A 23261-nucleotide genomic window follows, 5' to 3' on the forward strand; every position below is an offset into this window, starting at 1 on the left:
TTATTTTTTCTGTAGCCTTAAATGTTTTCAAGGTTTTAGAACCTCTGTATTTTATATTACACTACTGCTCGCTTTTCTCATCTCCAACAGTATTTTGATCTGGTGTTCCTTTTTTTTTTTTTAAGCATGGATCATTTTTCTGAATCTCTCTTTTTAAGAACCTTACTCGTATTACCACTGATATTCATTAAATTTGATCTCAGGACTTCCAATAGAAATACTTAGTGCAACAGTGTTAAAAAAGGACAAGTCTGACTGCCTTGGTTCAGTTGGAGACCAAGATGAGGTATTTCTCTTGGCTAGCTCTCAAAGGAAAAATCAATTTCAGGAAAGTGGGTAGATACAGCAAGACCCAAGCCCTTATTTCAGCCTGGATCTTTGTTCTCTCCAATGGCACAGTGATATTGCAGATGTTCACATACTTCACCCACAGTCGACCACTTTTCCTTTGGATTAGTCTATGTGATCCTACAGTTAGAGAATTTGAAACAACAGGAATTCTGGCAAAACCTAGAGATGTTTTTCAGGTTGTGAATGGGGTCATCTGGAAAAGAGACCCATGCTTGCTTCCTAGAAATGGAAAGATCTAATAGCTGTATCTGATAAGCATTAGGTATAGTTTTACAGCAGATGAGACTGTTATTGGTGAGGAAGGGTCGATGGGATGACCAGCAATCGCCAAAAATGATTGCCCTTTTTCTGTAACCAATTTGCTATCTCCAGCGTGCCTCATAAAACTGAAATCTGACTGGATTTCTCTTTCACATCCCATCTTAAAAATGCTGAAAGCCAAGAATTTAAATAACATCTTATGCAAAATTATCTCAATATTATTTTATCCTATCTTGTTTCCTGTGGGAGGAAAAAATGGCCATTCTTCCCATAGGCAGGAGACTGGATTAGAGGTACCTTCCAGACTAAGTCACACAGAAATCCTCAACAGTGCATTTCTCAGTTCTGTAGTATAAATACAACAGAAAAATATCAATTGTTCCAAAAAGGTTTATATGTTCCAGCGTATTTCTTTTCTTTCTTTTCTTTTTGTAAGGTTCAAGACTGAGGCTTCCTTTATATAAGAAAAGACATTTTTCTTACTATAAAACTGACTAATATGACCTAATCTCTTGCAAATATAGTTTAGATTGTTTGGTCTCCTCTGGGAAACTGCCTTCAAATGTTAACCAAAGAATCGCCTTAATCAGTAAGTGTATCAAGGTGGTAAAAACTTTAGACTTTCTGGCTCTGCTTTATCACCGTGCTGAGATCAACAGCTATTCAAATGGCTAGAGGATGTGCTCACCTGTTTGGGCTCTCATGTAAACACAGTGTTTAGATTGTCTTCAAAGGCTGCATCCTTATCCTCTCCTCTCTCTGCCTGGATTTACCCATGTTCAAAGGAGCCAAATTCAGGCTGGAAGAGGTGCAGAGAAGGAATATCAGAATGACCAGAGGCACCGAGATGTGACCTGAAGAATTCTCTTTATTTACCTTAGGAATACCAAAGACTGGGAGGAGATAATGTAGACCCCAACAGATAGAGGCCAAAAGGAAAGATGGAAGGAAAAACACGAGGTGGGGGTAGCGAAGAAGGAAAAGGAAGCTAATTAAGTACAAGAAGGGTTGTTAAAAAAGTACCTTTGATCCTCAGAAGCCTCAGATTGCAGAACGCTGCTCTACCTGGAGAAGAAGGGAAAATACCTTAATGAGGACTGATCATTTTAAGAGGGGAATAGAATGGCACTTCTGTACACCTAGATCTGTCCTCTCCAAGAATCCTGCTTTGGGTCTTCTGACTCTACAGTAACCCTTTCTGCTAAGGAAGCTGATTAGGATAAACTCTTTCAGATCATCCGTTCTAAAAAGCCTACTCTTCTTTCTTTCTTTTTCCTTCCAAGGCCATCATAATAATGCTTGATACTGTCTTTTGCTAAGGGAGAATATTCAAGTGCCGAGCAGGTAAATATCCACAAGTCCAGGAGCAAAGGTACTGAGTGAGCTATTTGCAGTCCATTTTTATCATCTGTGACCTCAGTGTGCCTGGGAAACCCCTGACCTTGCTCAGAGTGCCACGTGGTCATAGCATTTTTGAGTTTGCAATCTTTATCTTTCTAAGTGAAAGGACTAAAGCAGGTGTCCATGTCCTTAAACATTTTGCTTGAAATATTCAAACTATTGGACACGTTATCTGGCCTTGATTTAAGCAGATAAGGAAGGACTGGATCTAAGTATTCATACACACACCTATCTCTATGGCAGTAAATCTGTATGCCAGTGTTGCAGATCAAACTCTCCTGTTAGGTTTAGTTCCCTCTCAGCAATCCAGATTCATTCTGTCAGCCAATGCATGCTTGTGGTGGAAGTGCATTCTTAGCTAAGTGAGCCAACAACCCTTAAAAAGTCTTATTTATTAGGAAACATTCAAGATAGATGTATCAGAATTTCTAATTGAACGTGCATCGTCAATAGCCTTTTAGTCTTCAGTGAAAAAATGTTTCACAACACCACCAACTTCCCTGTAATGTTCCTGAGGTTAATAAATGCAAATAACTCATCTCATGGCTCAGCCAGTTACTGACTCACGACAGGACTAAGCCCTGAGTGCATGTCATTGAATGTAAACGAAAACATGACAGTCTTCCCATCAGTTAAGCATGTGTGTGAATGCAACTCCCACTGTCTCACACTATTTTCTACCAATGGTTTTTCCTCTTCTCTCCTGCTCCCCCCATTCTTCAACATTCACTTAGCAAGGAAGAATACTACTTAAACAAGTTTGGACACAAAAGTGTTATTTGGACACAAAAGTGTTATTTGGACTGTGAAGAAATACTATATATGAGCAAAGAGCCAAGAAACAAGAAGCACTGACACTCACGAAAGAGAAAGGCAGCCAGTATTAATCCCCTTGTTAGAAGGATTCATGTGTTGACTCTTCTGATACAGCTGTCTTCTTTAGTACGAGTTTCATTTTAAGATGTGCACATTCCTTGGTGCTCTGATAAGCACCACTATTTTTCACCCTAGGAAGATCCAGGCACTGTCTTGCTCTAGCTCCATGCATCAGACTATAAGGGACCAAGTTATATACAGAACAATTCATTCCAACATCCAGGTTCGTTTTCCAGAAAAACAGCACCAGAAAGAAAGAAACACACAAAGAGAAAAAGAAAACCAAAACAGACAAAAAATAACAAAGAAACCCAACCTCATCCCAAAGCAGAAAGCGAATTTTCATATAACCTACAATGTTACATGAAATATGGGTGTTTCATATGTCAAAACATATCAACTATGATGGTCCCATATGCCTTATGGGACTGTCTCCTCTGCACAAAATAATCATCTTGGTTCAAAGCTGGATGTTTGCTGACAGCAGAACAAGCATATCTGGGAAGGGTGCAGGTAACGTCATGGTTTGGGTGACGTCTAGACCCAGACATTAAGACCTAGAATGTCTTAAAATGCTTGAATGCTTAAATTGAAACATCTGTAGAACAGAGTGGCGTGGAATTAGCTAGCTTAATTCTTTAAGCTACAACATCTAAACATAAAATCATTCTGGACACGAATCACAAATTTTTAATTGAAAATTGACACTCAAGCATTGTTGTTTTGAATGAATCTAATTCCTCCACTCTGCAGCAGTTCCTTTGTGAAGCACTTCTGCCCAGCTGGCTTTTCAGGTGGGTGTGTTGTTACGTAATCATCCTCTGCTGAAAGACAACAGGATTCCAGGTATTATGTCTCAGGACATTGGAAATCCCATGCATGATTGCAATATCCTTTCTTGATGGGCACAAAATGTACTCAGCACAGTTCTGCTTTCTTTCAGCTCGCAGATGCTCACAAGCTATTTAAAAAATGCTGCTGCTGCTCAATTTTTGGAGTATCAGATCAATCTGCTTGGAAGCAGATGGAATAAAGGAAAGAAATTGCCTTGGATATTTCCCTGTCCTCTTGGCACTGTGCTGAGCTATTGGGAAAATGGTCCTGATTGTCAATAAGACAGAGAAACTTGGATAAAAATTAAGGCATGTAGCAATCAGATTCATCTGTCCTCTCCTTTTCATAGCTTAAAAACACAGCGTATTTTAACTATTCCATACCTCAGGCTGATACAGTGTGAAAAATACACCTACTTACGCTGGTGTGAGAGGCCGGTGTGCAAATTTTATATCAGAATATGAGAACAGATGCATCTCTGTATCCATTTCTTGTTTTTGAAGTAGATATTTCATACACTTTGTGGCTTGATACTGCTTTTAACTTCTTACTGCCTACCAGGACTCAGCAACAAATCTGTACAACCTATTTACAAGGTCCTAAAAGCAGTTTAATTTGCTCAGAGCTGCACGGAGCAGTCCTGGAGGTTTCCTCATCGCAAACCTGTTTCTGGCATTCAATTTGTACAACTGTCTGTTAAAAAAGAAGTGCAGAGACAAGAGAAACCCAAGTAAGTTTCTGGATAAGTGCCATTAGGAGACGTGACCCTGCGGGATGTGGTGATGGGCATGGTGGGGGTGGGTTGATGATGGGACTTAGCGGTCTTTTCCCACCTTGATGATTCTATGACTGTATTCAAACTTCTTAAAGTCTGAAAGCTGTAGTGCTTCCTGAAAATAAATTACTGGCCCAGAAGAGTGGTGAGGTGGAATTGCAATCCAAAATTGTAATCTGAAAGCCTTGCGCTTGCTTGATTATTGCCTAACCCCATCGTGTTTCAGGCTTTCATTTAGATAGGAGAAATCAGGAACCTGGGAGACCCCAAGGATCCTCGATGTTGGCTGATCAGAGTGGTTTGATTAAAATCAGTTTGTCATTAGAAAACAGCATCCCTCTGGCTGTGGGAGTGCCTGCTCAGGGAGCATATTGAAAGAATGCAGGTGTTTCTGCTGCTGCCGTGCTAATGGCATGGCCTTGTGGAGTAGGGAGTTGCCTTCATGCCCGTTTCACTCAGCTGGGGTTCTTGGTCCTCCAACTTGGCTACTGGGGCTGGATGTTCCTGGAGGGAGAGCTGTTGGACTGAGAGGATGGGCTGGAGATGCTCAGAAAAACCTGAGCCAGAGGGAAAGAACCTCTGGGCTGGAAAGGTCTGTGTGGAAGGGAAGAAAGCCAAGGGAGTGGCGAGGTTTGTGGCAACTGTGGGTATTAATATGGCTGATGGAATTCCTGGTTAAAGGACTTTCCAACCAATTATAGATTATTTGGGGGAGGGGAGGTGCCTGCTTTCTTCTCTTCTTGAGGGGAATCTGAAGGCACTCACTGGCCTTATAAAGAAAGAGATGTTGTGGAGATAAAAGAAATAATGGGGTTGGGGATTCATGGAGTTCAACTACAGTTCATGTCTTTTCTATTCAACAAGCGAGCACTAAAATACTCAATCAACCTGTTTATAAAAGCAGGGTAAAATCACTCATTTCTACTCTAAGGAATTTCAAAATCTAGTGATGAGAAGAGCTGTAGAAGGCCTGCATGTTCGTAATAATGGTGTCTATATCATCCATATCCTTTTGAATGGCTTTTTTTTTTTTTTTTTTTTTCCTTTTACAATCTGAATGTATTTGGCTACATTATTATTGGTTTAGTGTCTCTATAATGTTTGTTTGCTGACATGGAGAAGTACTACTACACACTATATATTGCAGTGGGTTTTTAATGTATGGGCTTGTTTTTTTTCCTTTTATAATTGTGTCATTTAACAAGCAATTTTATGGTGTTATTACTTAATGTGAGGTTGCTTTTGCCCATGTGAGGAGTCCCACTGGCTTGAATAAGCCATTTCTGAGAGTATTTGTAACCTACAGGAATAGATACTACAAAAAGGAAAGCATTGATGGAGGCATTTGCCTTCCTAATATATTAGGCATGGCGAACAGCCTGGCTTTTGTCCTGTTGTGAAGGAAGATAAACCCAAGGATAATTCCATTAAAGATCACATAACAGCATGGTATGTTAGCATGCAAAGTTACCTGAATGAAAGTTAGACTGAGCTGACAGCTTTCCTTTCTGCTTTATGGTAGTCAAAGGCTGTATTTCAAAAGCTGCTAATGAGAGTGAGGGACTCAGTTCAGCATATTTGAAAATAGCATTGTACTCATCTGTAGGCTTTGTCTTACTCAATTAAAAATGACTCCTTAGTGCCTTTGGAATGTTTCCCAAGAGGAAAGTCATTATATTCTGACACCTCCCAGATTTTAGTTATTTCATCCCTTTCCTTAGTTGTATCTGTTGTTATGACTTTCAGGATGCTCACCTAAGGTTTTGCATTTACATACTGTTTCTGTTGCTTGAAGACAAGCTGAAGGTATTTGGTCAGGGAAGAGGCAGCTGGGGGTGAGGCTGGCCTGATGTCTCACAGCCTTGGGTGCTAATTTGGCAGCAGGCTCATCTGCCCATGGAAAGCTGAATTGCTCTGGGCCATGTTTAGCAGCAGAACTGCAGGAATTAAGTTTTCTGGGGCTACTAATGCAGTTGTTCACCTCATTTTAATGATTCCAAAGCAAGTCAGTATTTCAGCTGAGAATTTTCACGGGTTGACATGTCTGATAGAGACATCTAGCCTCTATTTGATCTGACTTTGGATTCCTTAATCTTTTTTTTTTCTTTGTTTTGATCTTTACTCTAGATGGAGCTCTATGTTTGAGAAGCATCATATTCACATGTGGCAAACCAACAGATTCTCAGCGACTGGAACTTGTAGTGTGTAGATCAATTATAGTAGATAAAAAGCTGACAGTCTTGCAAATAGAAAACACCTTTATTAATTTGATGGATGGGGACTTGTGCATTTTGCATTTATGGTGCTTTTCCAGCTGCTTGGTTTGGAGGAGATCAGTGAGTTAATTTTCAGCCTCCTACTTTGGGGTATGATAGCCTAGAGGCAAACAGCTCAGCAGAAGTGATGTTGCTGCACTTATCACCTCAGACAACCACACAGCTGAACTCAGAAGTGCTAAGGTTGGGAAGAAAATGGGATCAGGTACCATTACTTGCAGTTGGGTTAATACGGACATTTAATGTGATGACATAATGCATAAGGAGTTGCTTTAAAAATATGGTAGAGCTTTTCCTTCAGAGAATGCCACCAAAACATTTTATGGGAATATTTTTGGTAAAAACCTTGATGGAGTATTTCTCAAACGATTCAAAATGAAGATAGACTAATTTGTTTCCACTTCCCATTTTATTTCCTCTTACTTTAAATTCTCTTTTGTACCAACAGTTAATATTCGAACAGTGAGCAAAGCTCTTCAAATATTAGGGAAATTAAAGAATATACTTATTCTGATATTACTTTTCTAAGGTAATTAATCCAAAATTCTTAGAACTCCCAATCCATGAACTCTTTTTTTTTAAAAAAATGTGCTCTTGGCTCTGAGATCCCAACTCAGCAGATGTGAGCTTCTTCATGGCCTCCTGAATGGCAGCAACAAACCTCCCAGCTATGCAGAAAAGGCACAGAACTGATAAAGAACAACAACACAGCCAGGAATAAGGATGCATAAAAGATTATTTCCTCTTCCCATGGGCTAAATCTCACCCTTGCCCTGAAGGGATCAGTAGGGTTGGAAGCAGAGTATGCTTCTTGTCTCTGTTGGCTGATTCACACCAACTGTTGGATGGAAGCCATTAGGATGAGGCAAGGGAGACAATTGGTTTCGTCTCTGCAATTTGCATAGCTTGTGCCTTCATTAACACTATCACTGTTTTCTGAGCAGCTCTGGATATCCCTCCCTTTTAGATGTTCTCCCACCTTGCACACAGAGCGATAGTACATTTCTCACAGGTGGAGAATCCTGTCTTGTTTTCATGGACTGCTTGACCAATCAGTGGTTTAAGTTAATGGTAAAGGTTGTTCAAGATCACCTGCAGGTCAGTTAACCACAAAGGAAACAGTCTTACTCATTATCACTTTGTCCTTTAATCAAGGCTGAAACTTTGCTAAGCCCTACCATTTATATTTAAATTAATGCTTTGTGTTTAATTTTGTTGTTCACCTGTGCAGGAGAAGGTAATTCCACCTCCTGCGGGAGCCAGCTGTCTGCTTTGCCTTGCTTGGTCTGTTGGCTTGTAACAGTCATAGGATCAGAATAGGATCAGTCATAGAATGGACTGGGTTGAGAAGGACCACAATTATCATCTAGTTGCAGACCCCCCTTCTACATGCAGGGTCACCAACCACAAGACATCCCTTCTGCCTTTCTGATTCTGCTCATCTGAAGAGTACGACGCGGCCATGGAGCTACATGGGTCACAGTAATTATGTGTTGTTGATGGATGGTTGGGTGCTTGAGGTCATCTTCCTCAGACCCTGAAGACCAACTTTTTTCCTTTTTTCTCTGGTTGCATGCATTGCTGCTACCTTAGCTGGTGTTTGTCTGCTGCTGAGATGATGCTGGGATAGAGGAAGAGAGAGAAGACTTTCTGCTCGTCAGCAGCTACAGATGTGTAGTCCCTCACTTCCATTTTGTGGGAATGCACCAACAATCCTTATGACCACGCAATGCCTGTTGGCACACCCCTTGCCCATTCCTAGGTGTGGAGCAGGTTCATGACACTTGCCTCATGGTACCCAGTGTGGCGTCACCTCCTTATTCTATAGCTGTCGCTCCTCTTCTTGGAGTGGGTTTTCTGGTCTTTACCCTCTGCTTGTTGGCAGTGGGAATGGTAAATGAATGATTGTTTTGTCTACTGATTCAGTTTTGAATGTGTGTGCCCAGTGCCAATATTAGTTAGCACTGCTATCACAGAAGATACAGATTAAGAAATAGTTTACTCATCTTGTTCTTAAATAAGCGCACCAAACACCTCTACTTCATTGCCATAGCTGTGTTTGTATTTGCTCAGAGCCATATCCAACATGTGATAAAACCACTGCTGTAACTAGATGGAAAACACAGATATCTTTAGCAAGTTTCAGGGTTGTTTACTGTGTTGTCAGTGCATTGAAGCCATCCTAATTCTTATTAGTGTTATTAATTGGGTTGACAGAATGCTCTGTACATGGAGTTCGTAATAGTTTGAGGTGATTTTCCAAACTAAAAAGTGATTTAGATAGCTGCTATGGTGTTGGTAGCTCTGCTGGCTTTGGGGAAGCAGCCTTCGGGGCTTGAGTTTGATCTTTAGCCTCCAGAAATTGCAGATCAAACTGTTGCGCTATTCAGCTGCATATCTACCAAGCAGGCAAAATGAAGGCCTGCCCCAGGCAAAGTTCTCTCCTTTAACTGAATTCATCTCTTCACTGATCACCTCCTGAATGCTGACTGTCCTCAAATACAGAAAATGCATTATGAAGAACATTCCCGTGGTCAGAAACTGAGTGCATCTCAGGAGCGATACCTCCAGTATAGTTTTACTTTTAGTCATCTCGAGTTACACAGAGAAAATGCCACAGCTGGTGACTCCACAGCATTACAACATGCACTTAATCCTAATAAGGAGGGAGAGGCTGTGGCTAACAGGTTGTTTTTCATCTCGTTTTGTTTCTAAACAAGCTGATAACCAGTTCTGAATCATGAGTTTGGAAGAGATTTGGATGCTTTTGTCGGGTGCTGCTTGCAGGAAGGTGTTCTTTTCTACCTGGGGAGCCAGTGGTCCCCAGATCCCAGGGTTATCCATAACCCAAACCAAAATCATGCTGTCTCATGTTAAAAATTCCATATTCACAACTCACTATGGGTTTGTCAGGTTAATTTAGCTTATGTTAAATCCAAGCAGACTTCAGAAGAAGCTCACCCTCGGTGTGTGCGAGCTGTGTGCTGTGCCATGTAGAACTGAAGGCTGGCATTCTGTGTTCTCATGCTTGGCTGTTACAGCCCGCAGTTTGCAGGCAGCCCATCAAGGAATGCTTTCTTAATTTGTTTACCTTAATTTGCAGAGCCTTCATTGTGCCAAGACAATACACTTGTGCTTACTTTTGTTTCCAAAGACGAAGGTGAAGTATTCGGGCATCCTTCCAGGGGCTAAAATAGAAATCTCCAAGAGAAGCTGCTGCATTAAAAAGATAAATCTGATTTGACCTGTGTTTCAGGTGCTGTCCCACACACTTTTCACTTGTGATACAACACATGGAGACTCAGGCTGGGTAGTGCCTTACTGAACAAGTAGCCTCACTAATTGAGAACAGTGTATGCAGGTGAGAGAAAAGAGTGGGTGCAATGGAGAGCAGCGAGGCAGCTGGCTGACTATCATGAACCACTGTGTGCTTTAGCTGCTGTGCTCCTGAGTGCCCATAGGGTATACATGGGGAAGGCTGCTCAACTTGGTGAAGCACAGGAGGTCCTCAGTTAAGTCGTCGTTGTCATTAAGCCATTGCTTGTTAAATTCCTCCTCTGGGGGTGGCTTTGCTTTTATGACCTGTCTTGTCTTTGTGTGTCCTGTGCGTGGAAGGTGTTTAGAAACCGAAGTTTAACCCCTGTTGTGCCCTTGGCTTTCACGCATCTCCTGAGCTGAGACTCTGGCGTGAAGAAGGGAGAGAAGGAACAGAAGGAAGGGATGGGTGTTGGATGTGATGGGAGACCGGTGTGCTGGGAACTTCTCGTGCGGCAGGAACGGAGGTGAGGCGGGCAGGCAGTGGTTCTGCGGGGAGAGGCATGGGGTGATGTGGGGTCAGATGTTCTGGCAGGTATGTGAGAAGCTGGAAGGCTGAAGTTGGATAGGTAGGAGCAGAATGTGTGTGAGAGGGGAAGCGGGTCCGGGCGTGGAGAGGGCAGGGGGTACTTAGGAGGGGAAGTGGGCAGGGGACCGGGACAGCTCGGACGGGTGTTCCCGAGGAAGTGGGCGAGGGGTTGGGCGTGCGGAGGGGAAGTGGGCACGGGCTGGGGCGAGCGGCCACGGGGCGCCCGAGCTGCTCCAGGGGGCGGGAGGGACCGCATCGCCCGCAGCCCCGCCCGGAGCGTGGGGCAGCCCCGGGGCCGCTGTTCCTGGCAGGGGGGCGGGCGGCGGGAGGGAGGCGGCTCCGATAAAGGGCCCGCAGCGGGCGGCGCGGGCAGAGCGGAGCGGCTCCGGCAGCGGCGGCGATGGGGATGCTCAGCCTGCCGGGCTTCCTATCCTGCGGGAAGAAGAAGGTGGGGATGGGGCACGGGGCAGGTGGGCTGTGTGGGTATTCGGGTAGGTGTAGGGACACTTGGACTGGTGTGTGCTGGGAGGGGAAATAGGCGGGTTACAAATGCACCTGAGCAGGTAGGGTATGGAAGTGCTTCAGGTGGGCATAGGGGCATTTGAGTAAATAGGGTATGGCTACCTGGAAGCGCTGGGCAGGTGATATGGTGTACCTAGGCAGACATTAAAGCTTCTATCCAGATGGGATACAGGTAAATACAGGAATACAGGGGGACCTAAATAGGTGGGCAGAAGGGGATGAGCTCAGTACTTAGACAAGTATGGATATATCTGGGCATGTACAGAGGCAGAGCAGGGGGTTCCTGGAAATTCTGTCCCCAGGAGCTGGTAGGAGGAGCAGGATACAATTGGCTCTGAAGAATCTTTGGGCTCCCGGGAGGACCCTAACAGGTTCGTGCTGTCTGGTCAAAGACCAGTTGGACTGGTCACCCCACCTGGCTCTGCCCACCCTATCTGACTGCCCTGCCCAGAGATGTTCAGGTGATGCTGTGGACAGATAAATGAGGATACAACTGTCCTGCTTACCGCTGGGGTGATCCTGAGCCTTCCCTCTTCTTCTCTTCCAAGGACTTCAGTCTGTCAAATGAAAAAGATGCTCACGCCAGTGACAATGATGAGAACTCAGATCGTGGCAACTGGTCGAACAAAGCTGACTACCTTCTCTCCATGGTGGGCTACGCCGTGGGCCTGGGCAACGTCTGGCGTTTTCCATATCTCACCTACCAGAACGGCGGAGGTACCTGTATTGAATGGCAGTTCTGGGTGGGCACACCTTGCTATCTCCAAGAGCCATGAAGGCCAGCCCTGAGGCTGGATGTGTTTTGTCCAAGCTGGATGTGAGCATCTCGCTGAGAACTGGGATGATGCCCGCTGATAGGAATGGGAAGAGCAGGAAGAAGCATCTCTGTGCTTTTTGAGTACTGGCTGAGGAGAGGGATATGATTTAGTTTTAACTGCAGGCTTCCATCTGAGTATTGCAGAACTCTTCTGACTTCCTCATCACTCACTTGCACCTCTTTATTAATGTGCCAATATCCATTGATAACAGCTTAAATAGCTGTTCTGTTTCCTCAGTGTTTACTGCTTTGATATGTTTATAGAGTGCAGTTGAGTCCTCTCTCAGTCTTTGTTTTGCCCGGACAAATGAGCTAAGCTGAAATAATTATCCAACCTCAGTAATAATCCCTATCAGATTCTACAGAAGTGTGGGGCGGAAAGTCTCTACCTGCTTACATAATGAATAACTGGCAAAGCCAAATGGAGGCTCTAGATTCTCTGGCTGCTCTTCCAGAGCTCTGTCTACCCACCAAGCAACCACTGGTAATTAGGAAGAGTGCAAATGTCTAGTATCTGCAGTGTGCTTACTTCTGTGTGCTTATTTACTCTGCCCAACAATCATTTTGAGTCAAATTTTGAACTCTTATATGCAGTGCATTTCATCCAACTGTGTGTGGAACGCAAGATGGCATTCTTAGTACAGAAGTTTTATTGGCTTGAGTTATTGGCCAGATTGCCTTCCTTATGGCTCTTGAACAAAACTGTGAAAACAAAATAAGTCAGGACATCAGCCTACCTGTTAGGTGGTTTGTATCTGCTGCAGCAGATCTAGCATTTAAAGCACCATTGTGTTGCTTCTTGTATCCTTCTTTGCCCCAGCTAATTGAAGGGGGCTATTTGCATCCTTAAATTACAGCAGGTATTTGCAGTTCCTTGTAGAACTGGGTCCTCAATGGCTTTTAAGTCAGGCAGCACGGAGGATGGATTTCTGCCTGGTTACACATGTGGATGTCGGGTCGTGTTCAGGAAAGCTGTGTTCTCTCTTTCCTTGTTCTTCATGTGTGCACAAAAGAAGTGCCAATCCCTTCCACAGGACAGGGTTCTCATTGATGTCAGGTTAATGTGAGCTCTAAAATGGGCTTACACAAGAGCCATGCTGGGGTTCTGTTTGACATAGGAGTCAGCCAACCATAGAACATAATTTTCATGCTTTGACATCCTGTAGCTTCTCTGACGGTGCAGCTGCAACTCGTGGCTAAGGATGTGAAGAAATACTTTTGTCCATGCTTAAATTAAAAGAAATAGAAAGCAGACCAAGCCTACAGCTGAGCAGCGTTCCTGGTTCTCTGAGAACGATATCTTCAGTAGTCTTTGCAAAATCCCTTTAGCTCAATAAGAGGAATAATCCCATGTAAATCAATTCTGGTAACCCACATCTCTTCTTCCTAGGTACTATTAGTCTTACAGAAAACAACTTTTACGTATAAATGCCTATGTTCTGCAAAAAGCAAATAAGCCACAGCAGGTATTTGAGAAAGGGCAAAGTAGTCTTATAAAATGCAGTGAATAGTGAAAGATTCATTGTTTTCTGCTTTTTTCTTCTCTGCTCAGGTGCTTTCCTAATCCCATACACATTGATGTTGGCATTAGCTGGCTTGCCTTTATTTTTCATGGAATGCTCCCTTGGGCAGTTTGCCAGCCTAGGCCCCATTTCCATCTGGAGAATATTACCATTGTTTCAAGGTTGGTACTGTTAAATTTCCTCGTTTTATTAATGAACAGATGCAGATTGACAATTTCCTCATAGAATTATTAACTAAGAAGCTTTTTCTGTTCGATGTGTGGACAATGCTCCTACTGGAACTGGGTTAGTATTACATTCCCAGATAAATGTCTTCCTTATTAACAAACAGATAAACAGATGTGGGTAATGATTTTCCATGAAGTTTCTAACTGTGTGAGGCTTTATCAGTAATTCATGCTAACTGCAGCTATCTGGAGAGAAGAAAATTACCACATTTGCTTCGTGATGGGAAAACCCCACTTGCATACCTGCCAGTCTACCTAAAAGATTGTGAACCAAACTTTGCCTTATCGCTTTCTTTGCACTACAAATCCCAAACAACTTGCAGGACAGTTCCATGTTGATGTGCTCATTCTGCATTTGGCCAACCAGAGTTGGTGCAGGCATATAGAGTTGGTTGAGGTGTGCAGTCAACCAGGTATCACTGCACTTCCAATAGGTAGGAAACTGATCCAATGGATCCAATAGTTTAGGCTTCAGCTTCATAAGGTGAAGTGCCTTCCATGGTAAGAGGGATTGTTGTATTCTGTAGTGGTAGTTTGCCTTCCTATGTGGGGGTTTGGATTTTACACGAAGACTTATTTGTTTGGAAACAACCAATCACGTGCTTTACTCACTTATATCCACTCAGATGATGTGCATGTGGGTGTAAATGGCTACGTAATTGGTCTTGTTTGTCCTCTATCTACCTGAGAAATTAATACAGGAACAAAGAAGGTTTTTCTTTTCTTTTTTTTTTTTTCTTTTATGATTACAGTAAGTACTGCAATCACCACCTTCTACAAAACAAAGGAGATTACAGACTGGCTGGTTGACTTACACTTTTGCCGGTCTTTACTCAGCAGCACAACCAACCTTTCAAGAGAAGAATAGTGTGTTTATCTTCAAAGAAAAAGTCTATAGACACAGCAAACGCTTTGTGTGTCTGTGAAGATATAAATTTAAATATACTCCCTGAATGATTAGGAGGTGTTTGGCAGATTTCCTCTAACTCAGAACAAAGTTCATTTCAGAAAAGGAGAATACCAGTATTAATGGCAGACTTCTGTCATTTTCTGCTATTTCTCATTTATTGGCAAAACTAGTAATTACAAAGGTATCTTTAAAATGATCTGTGCTAGGTCTTGTGTAGTTTCCACTATTTTACTAAGAAATCAAAGCTTTCCACTGAGCTAGGAGAGGAAAAAAACATTGAATTTCTCCTTAGACTTGATAACTAGTCCAATTATTTCTATGGGTCTAAGATGAACCTTGTTTCAAAAGCACGTCTGGGTTGGTCAGTTTGGATCATACCCTTCATTTCATGGATGTACCCGTTCTGTCTGGTGGCTGTTTGCAGTTATTAAAAGTAGTCTTTGTCCTGAGAAGCCTTTCAAAAGTGAACTGAAGGCTCTTCAGTTTTTCAACCTCAGTTTGGAGTAATTAAGACTCTGCATCTTTCTGTTTCATAGGAGTGGGTGTCACGATGGTCATCATCTCAACGTTTGTGGCAATCTATTACAACGTCATCATTGCCTATGCACTCTACTACTTGTTTGCCTCATTTCAAAAAGTGCTTCCATGGTCGGATTGCTTTTCCTGGGCAGATGAGTTCTGCAGCAAAACACGCCTAGGTACTGTGCTCAACAGCTATTACTCTTGATAAAGTGTGCTTTGGGCTGCTTTCGGGGAGAGGTTACAGGAGCAAGATGGCAGCCATGGCTTGAGAAAATGATTCCTGGATTTTGATTCTAAACTCATGAGCATAATGTTTACCATCTTCTCTTTCACCAGTTTTAGGTTCTTGGGAAATCTACAGAGACCTGGGGTGAACTTCATTTTTTTTTTTTCCCCCTTGCCTTTAAACTCTGATGTTCCTGGTAATTGCATGTACCAGAAGAAATACTGCATTCCTATTTCACCAGGCCTAATGGCAAAGCAAATGCCTCTCTCAAGGGAAGCAAAAGTATTCCTATAGCTTTTATCAGGGCTGCTTTCATTATCCTTTGCCTCTTCTGTAGCTACAGCAGTGCTGAGCACCAATAAGGCATTGATTTCATACTTTATTAACTGTTGAGAACATATCTCAGTGCTATTATTCTTGATGTTTGGCAGTGCATGTACTGCCAAACACTTATCTCCCCAGCTTTCTTATCAGGGTAGTTTAAGGCAAAAGGTGAAGCTGATGTGATAATTATTAGTTATTAGCCCAGTTGGAAACAAGTTGCCATATAACCTCTGACACTATCAAAACAGGGACAGCGCTACAAAATTCAGCTGAAGATATTGTCTTGAGTAACCTTCCACCAGATTTTATGGTAAATGCTGATACAGAGCTTTTGAATGCTGAGAGTAGGTTATATTTGCTGTGTATAGCTGAAGCTGTAACTGTTTAGAAAACATATTTACCATTGTAGGCTGACTTCGTTTTTTCAATCGCTGCTTGTTGATTGTATCTTTTCTTCCCTGCTGTTTTTCTTTCAGTAAAGGACTGCAGTGCAATGTTAGGTGGAGAAATCATTCATGCAAACTACTCGTTCATCACAAGCAACAACCTCACGTGTATCAATGGCACCATCAATTATAAACCAGTGCAGTTTCCCAGTGAACAGTATTGGAAGTAAGTAAGAAACAATCTTGTCAATGGGAATAAGCATGGAAATCTGTGCAGGAGGAACTTAAGTTCTCGTTGATGAGTGTGGGCCCTTAAAAATTGTATGGAAGCAAATGAGCAAACACGTAGCAAGCTGAAAAATAGTCCTGCTGAAGAAGCCTTTTCTTGAGTTCTGCTGGGACTACATGGTGTTGTTGTATATGGTATCTACTTTTTTGGGGGTGGGATTTATGCAGTAAAATATACTTATTATTCATAATCAGAACCTATTTTGAAATCTCCATTTCTTCAGCCGTGTGATTTCTATCTGCCTGAGAACTGATTCTTGTCATGGGCTCTTCTGCTGTTAGAATCTCATGGTTAACTTGGAGGCATGATGGGACCTGTGGAGTCGGTCATGGAGCTGAGGGCTGGTGGATGCTGAAGAACGCAAAACACGCAGCTGCATTTTAGGTTTTTCAGCTCCAATCATGCAGTTATAGCTGCTGCCTGCGGGATCTTGTAAATATACCTGTGAATCATTACAGTTGGAAAAGATCTTAGATCATCCAGTCCAACCATCAACCCACCCCCCCCCCCCCCAACCACTAACAGTGTCCTTCAGTGCCAGTACCTATAGGAAGCAGCTTGTTTTCCTTCAGGAAGGTACTGTAGAGGAGCAGGTGCTTCTGTCACTGTTTTCACTGTGCTGTTTTGTGCTTCCAGTAAAGTGGCTCTTCAGCGCTCCACTGGGCTGGACGAGACTGGCAACGTTGTGTGGTACCTGGCCCTCTGCCTGCTCCTGTCCTGGATGATCGTTGGAGCTGCCTTGTTTAAAGGCATAAAATCTTCTGGAAAGGTAAGTGAGGAAAAGCAGACGGCAGATTCTGGCCTGATCCTACCCAGCAGCAATCCCAGCGTCACCTGGACTGGAGGGAGGCCAGCGCAAGGCAGGATGCGATGATGACCCACTGTTAGGCTCTGTTGCTGCGCCTTGGCTTCAGAACTGTTATATAAAATATGAGTAAGGTGCTGATTGCTCAGCAGTTACTTAAGGCACTGCTCTGCTGGCTCCACCAGGGCTGCCTTGTGTTTGGAGACCATGCTGTCACTCAAGTGATGCAGGCTGGGTGCTGGCAGCCAGCTGGCTGGCGGTGATGAAGGTGTGCATGTGACAGCACACGCACATACGCCGTGGTAACACCCAGTAATTATTTGCACCTACAGACCAGTTGAGATGTTTGGACAATAAAGGTCAAGTCCTGCCAACAGTTGTACATGTACCTACCAGGTTGTGAAATCTTGTTTGTACCCAAGATTTCTGAGCTGCCTGCAGGGACCAGGTCCATAGGTGCTTATTTTCAGACTCTAGCTGTGCTGAACTATCAGGCCTGCCTGTGTTCTGCTGGATAGGGAGGATCCTCTTCAGAACTCAAGCTGTATTTCATTCCTCACTGCCCGAGACCCTTCTCTCAGTTTAGTTGATCCCCTTCCCATATCTCTTTCTTATTCCCTGTGTTGCATCTCTGTTACTTGTTCCTTCAATCCGCTGTAAGGAACTTTGTCAGCCTTTCTGCACTCATTTTCTTTTTCCTCCTTAATTCCTCTTACTGTGCCTTTCCAAAGTTCCGTATTGCCTGCCTTGCTTTGCTCAGTCTAATATCTCCTCCTATTCTCCTCTCTATTTGAAGCATTCTGCTTTTTGTCTCAGAACTTTGTAGTGGAGTATCTGAGCTTTCCCAGTATCGTTTATAATGCCACACTGTTCCTCTAAAACTTGCATTATTTGGCTTCATTGCAAATGGCTCTTCTGTCACTTCTCTTCTGTATGAAGGTAACACTACTTGAGGAGAAAGTTAAGAATCAGAACTATCTAGCTGGGCAGGAATAAGGAAGAGATGAAGAGTTGAGAGAGTTGACTACTGCAGGCAAATATGAGAGAGGTCTTCAAAAACAGACTCTCCATCTGGTGCAGGGCTATGGTTTGGTGAAACCAGCACCATTCTTTCAATTATGTGCCTGCGTAACACCGAAACCAAGATTTGGGAAACAATGGTATTGTTAAACACAGCCTGCATGATAAACTCGCTGCTGGCCTGGTTCCCACCATGCTAGAAGTTGTATGGACAAACAAGCCGGATTTGTGTCTGAGAGAGCTGAAAAGTCCTTGTTCCCAGTAAAGAGAAAAGTTTCCAGCGTGGGCTGTTTTGTTTTGTTTTTTGGTCTCAATAGGAGATATTTCCATCCTGATAACCTAATTTTGGCTAGCTTCAGGTCTTGTTTGCTAGAAGCATTGCATAGTAAGATGCACCTGAGGTAGTTGAGTCCGGGCCTTGCCATAGCAATAAATTATATCAGAAAAGGTTTCTGAAACTGATCGAGAGCTATCTGAAAAGTGGATATGTGGCTTGAGCCTCCTGCTGGAATGAAGCTCCAGAACTGGCTAAGCCAGATGATTGGTGCTTGACGTGTGCTCACCTCCAGTCCCACTTCCCGGATTGTCGGCTCTTTGTACCAGCAGCTCTCAGCCTAGACCCTTGGCCTTCCTCATGCATGAAAGGCTGTGCATCTCATCACTGCTAACATGTGTCCCTGCTCTTCTTTCTGCAGGTTGTCTATTTTACTGCACTCTTCCCATATGTCATCCTACTCATCTTGTTGGTGCGAGGAGCCACCCTGGAAGGTGCTTTGGATGGCATTGAATATTACATTGGGAAACAGTCCAACATCACGAAGTTGATGGAGGCAGAGGTGAGAAGTATCAGGTGTCAGGAAGCATTTCTGTGGTTATATGGGCTTGGCATTTACAAAACAATTTATTTTTTTATCCAGTCAAAAGTTCTTCACTTCCTGCCCTGAGTTCTGTATAGACAGCTGGTTTCTGGCTTTCCAGTAACCCCAGCTCTATGAGAGCTTCAAGCCCCTGTTCTAGCTACTCTCAATCTGTTCCTTCCTTTCCACACTGGACAGCAGCAAATTCCATTACGTTGCCTTTGAGCAGTTCTCCAGAGGCGAAGTTTCACCATAGCAAAACCTGCTGAGATGGCCCTTGGTGTGGGATCAAGCATTGCTCTTGCACGATGCCCTCTTGCTTTGGTTGTAAGAATTTCAAGGAGAAATCCAGGCTGTGCATCGCCCAGCAAATCGCCTCAGGAAATTGGATGGGTAGGGAAGGGTGCTTTGTGCAAAGGAAGCCTGGATGATTTTTCATTATAGTTCAGTACATTAGTTCTGCTTGAACAAAAGCAAATATTCAGTATGGTTCATTTGTGGTGTCGTAGGTGAGCATTGGGCATTAACTGAGGGGATGCAGCAGGGGCACAGTTTCCCACATAAATCATTTGATTTGGTTGGGTCATGGTGTGAGGAACAAAAGTTAGTGAGCAAATGGAAGCTAATTTCTGAGGCCTCTCTTGGTTTTTCTTATCCATTGGCACTGTGACAAGGCTCACATCTTGACAACCTATGTATGTAAATGAATTGAATCTCTTCTTCAAAGTTGGCCCAGTAAAGCCTAAATATTTGGCAACATACTTGGGATGTTGCCTTTATGATTTCACAGAGGACCTTGTTTGTGCTGGAGACTGCAGCATCACCAGCATGCTATATCCTACCTATTCTGAAGTTCATATGAAATAAAATCAGATATTTAGTCTGGATGTAGAAAAATCTTGGAGCTTCCATGGACAGTACACGTGAATAGCTATGGTGCATTTAATAATAACTTTAATAATAACTCACATGTGCTTGGTTCTGGTAGGTTTGGAAGGATGCAGCCACTCAGATATTCTACTCCCTCTCTGTGGCATGGGGTGGACTCGTTGCTTTGTCTTCATACAACAAGTTCCACAACAACTGCTACTCAGATGCCATTTTTGTTTGTGTAACAAACTGCCTCACCAGCGTATTCGCCGGGTTTGCAATTTTCTCTGTCCTGGGACATATGGCATTCGTGTTGAAGAGACCTGTCTCAGAGGTCGTGGACTCAGGTAGGCTGATCATTGCACCATTGGTATGACTGAGCTTGAAAAAAACATAGCAGTAACCTCCATCATTCTGCTTCTTTCCAGGATTCGATCTGGCTTTTGTAGCCTACCCTGAGGCTCTCTCCAAGTTACCAGTTTCCCCTCTTTGGTCCTTCTTATTTTTCTTCATGCTTCTGCTTTTGGGCCTTGACTCCCAGTTTGCCACTATAGGTGAGTGGGGTTTTAAGTAACTGATTGCTTCCCAAATGAACAGTGCCTTTCTAAATTGTGCTCTTCAAAACTCACACTTATCCTTCCCTTGCAGAAACACTTACAACCACCATACAAGATATATATCCCAAAATGATGAAAAAGTTGAGAATCCCTATAACCCTGGGTGTGTGTGTATTGCTCTTCTTTCTTGGTCTTATCTGTGTTACTCAGGTAAGGTGCCATACTTGTTTTGGCAGTGGGTTTAGTTATTCTGCAAGTGGGTCAGAACATCCCTTTGCAATGTGAAAAGAGCTTCCCCAAACGCTTCCATTTGCATGAGTCTGAGAGAATCACCGATGCTGTCTGTGTGCTTGGATGTGCAAATAGGAAATTCCCATGGGGAAGTGCTGGAGTACTTCAGGGTGTTGTGTGGTTACTCAACTGAGATGTGTTTTTAAATAAAAGGCCTATAAATAGCCTGTGAGCCATCAACCTGACTATTTGCTACTGGGTTTAGAGGACTGTCTGTGTAATTTCAAGCATATATACACAGTGTGTCTGCAGCCTTGTGGGAACTGCTGCTAGACATGGATAGAACCTTTGTGTTCAGAACCAACTACCAAACACAGCAGCGTTTGAGAAATTCTCTGTTCAAGTCATAAAAAACCTATTAACACATCATTACTCCTCCAGAAATACATGGGATTTCCAGTACGCTGTGTGCTTTTTCTTGAGGCAATTGCTTGTACAGTTCTAAAGGTTAATTGCCAGGACTACATCCAGAAACACAGATTCCTATGTGTAATTGGACTGAGAATATAAAGATCACTGTGGTGAATAGGCAGCAGTGTACGGTCAAGGAAAGCGTATAGGTTATGAAACATGATGGGGGGATTTGCAAAGGACGTGGTATGAAAGAATGTGAAATATAAAGCTGTCCCCTGCTCTGTGATCCTGCTGTTGCATACAAGTATTCACAGCCTTGTTCAACCAGTGTGGGAAACTTGTGTAAGAGCACAAGCCTATCAGAGCTGCTAACTGGCACAGCCATTCCTGTAGCTCAGCATTAAAGATGGTGAAGCAGTCTTATTTCTTTCTCGTGTTGCTGATGCCAATATATACTATAGCTATGTTACAACTATGAATACTGTAAGTGCCCAACTTGAATCTTGCTATCAGCTGTCTATATACACTTTGCATATATGCGGATCTCGTTAACGTGACAAAACACCGTAGATCTGCAGACCTGCTTTCTAATTTTTCATAGAGATGTTTAAATGAAATAATGTTTGCAAATGTGTGCTTAACCTGTAGAAATGGGAATTTGAAAAGCTCAGACTGGTGGTCAGTTAAACTGGCTTGAACAAGAGAATTTTATTTACATAAAGATATTATGGGCACTGGGTACGTTTTTACCTCTTTCTTGTTTGTCCTGCAGGCAGGAATTTACTGGGTGAACTTAATAGATCACTTCTGTGCTGGATGGGGAATTCTTTTTGCTGCAGTCCTGGAGATAATAGGCATCGTCTACATTTATGGTAAATTACTGACATTGAAAAACCACACTTTGACTACAGATTTGATTATACAGACAGAGCATACATTAAACATTTGTTTCTGCAGTAAAAGATTTATGACTTCTTAATGGTGAAAGCCTTTTGTTTAATTATCATAGAACTTGAGTTATTGACCTTGACCACCTCCTTCCTTCTGCCATTTTGATAGGCACATGCAAGGTCCTTATGTGCTTTACGATGCACCGTGTGATTGTTTTTCCACAGGAGGAAACAGATTTATTGAAGACATAGAGATGATGATTGGGAAGAAGAGCTGTTTCTTCTGGATGTGGTGGAGGATGTGCTGGTTTTTCATTACTCCTGTGCTGTTAGTGGTGAGTACAGTTGACTGGATTATATTAATGTGATAGAATTTATTGATTTGGTGACAGATAAGTTTCCATGTAAATATGCAGGGATGAATGCCCATGCTCTGTAGGCAAAGATAAGCTATAGCTGAGACAGTGGAGCATCCTATGCATTATCCATACTGTTCAATACATGCCACTTATAGGATTGTTACGGTTGGAAAAGACCACTAAGATCACCAAGTCCAACCATCAACCCACTTCCATCCCCACTGACCATAGCCCTCTGTGCTATCTCTGTGTTTCATGAAAACCTCCAGGGATGGTGACTCCAGCATCCTCTCCAGGACAAGCTACACCTTCAGATCCAGCAAACTGGATCTACGCTCCAAGGAGTAACACAGAGCCAAGTAGATTGTCTATTTTAGCAGCTGGCTTCTCATCATTGCAAACTAAGAGAATATATATTAAAACCTAGCCTCTTGTTTGATAGAAATCCCATTTTCTGGACAGATCTCTTGCACAGGTTTATTCTTCGGACGTCCAGATGTTCACCTGTCTGAGATTTCTCTTTTGTTCTGTAAAAATACATAAAACTTCTCAGGTTTGCATTACTCCTCTGTTCCTCGCTGTGACTGTAGATGGCTGGATTTTGTCGTATGACTGAACTTAATATCCCAAATCCAAGAGCAGTGACAGGTCTCTTTGGCCAGAAGGCATTGTCTTTATTCTCTTCAGATTATAATTAAGAAAATGTTCCTAATAAACAACTTCCTTCTGCCACCATTTAATCTTAATTATTTTTCATTCCTGTAAGTACAGGAACATTAGAGCACATAAAACATTACAGGAAAAGATGCTAAGCTTACTCAGTAACATGTGTCCTCCAGTGCTGGGCTCAACAGGACCCAGAAATCTAGTTCTGTTTAAATGTAGGTATGTTTA

The 23261-nt window shown here is 42.8% G+C and overlaps 1 protein-coding gene across 4 annotated transcripts in view; it reads left to right on the plus strand.

Annotated features, from left to right (window-relative positions):
- Nucleotides 1–23261, plus strand: part of SLC6A14 (solute carrier family 6 member 14) — a 38755-nt gene that overhangs the window by 12945 nt on the left and 2549 nt on the right. The window contains exons 2-13 of one of the 4 annotated variants that reach the window (XM_048959878.1): nucleotides 10390–10556; nucleotides 11689–11857; nucleotides 13510–13641; nucleotides 15154–15315; nucleotides 16166–16301; nucleotides 17001–17133; nucleotides 18885–19025; nucleotides 20035–20263; nucleotides 20345–20470; nucleotides 20565–20683; nucleotides 21891–21990; nucleotides 22234–22343. In XM_048959878.1, the coding sequence (XP_048815835.1) occupies nucleotides 11788–11857; nucleotides 13510–13641; nucleotides 15154–15315; nucleotides 16166–16301; nucleotides 17001–17133; nucleotides 18885–19025; nucleotides 20035–20263; nucleotides 20345–20470; nucleotides 20565–20683; nucleotides 21891–21990; nucleotides 22234–22343 (1458 nt within the window). In that variant the 5' untranslated portion in view covers nucleotides 10390–10556; nucleotides 11689–11787. Of the gene's footprint in view, nucleotides 1–10049; nucleotides 10557–10978; nucleotides 11067–11217; nucleotides 11512–11688; nucleotides 11858–13509; nucleotides 13642–15153; nucleotides 15316–16165; nucleotides 16302–17000; nucleotides 17134–18884; nucleotides 19026–20034; nucleotides 20264–20344; nucleotides 20471–20564; nucleotides 20684–21890; nucleotides 21991–22233; nucleotides 22344–23261 lie in introns of those variants that run through there. The other 3 variants (XM_048959876.1, XM_048959875.1, XM_048959879.1) reach the window with 3 other exon arrangements.

The sequence above is a fragment of the Lagopus muta genome, chromosome 13, assembly GCF_023343835.1.
Source record: "Lagopus muta isolate bLagMut1 chromosome 13, bLagMut1 primary, whole genome shotgun sequence".
Lineage (NCBI taxonomy): Eukaryota > Metazoa > Chordata > Aves > Galliformes > Phasianidae > Lagopus > Lagopus muta.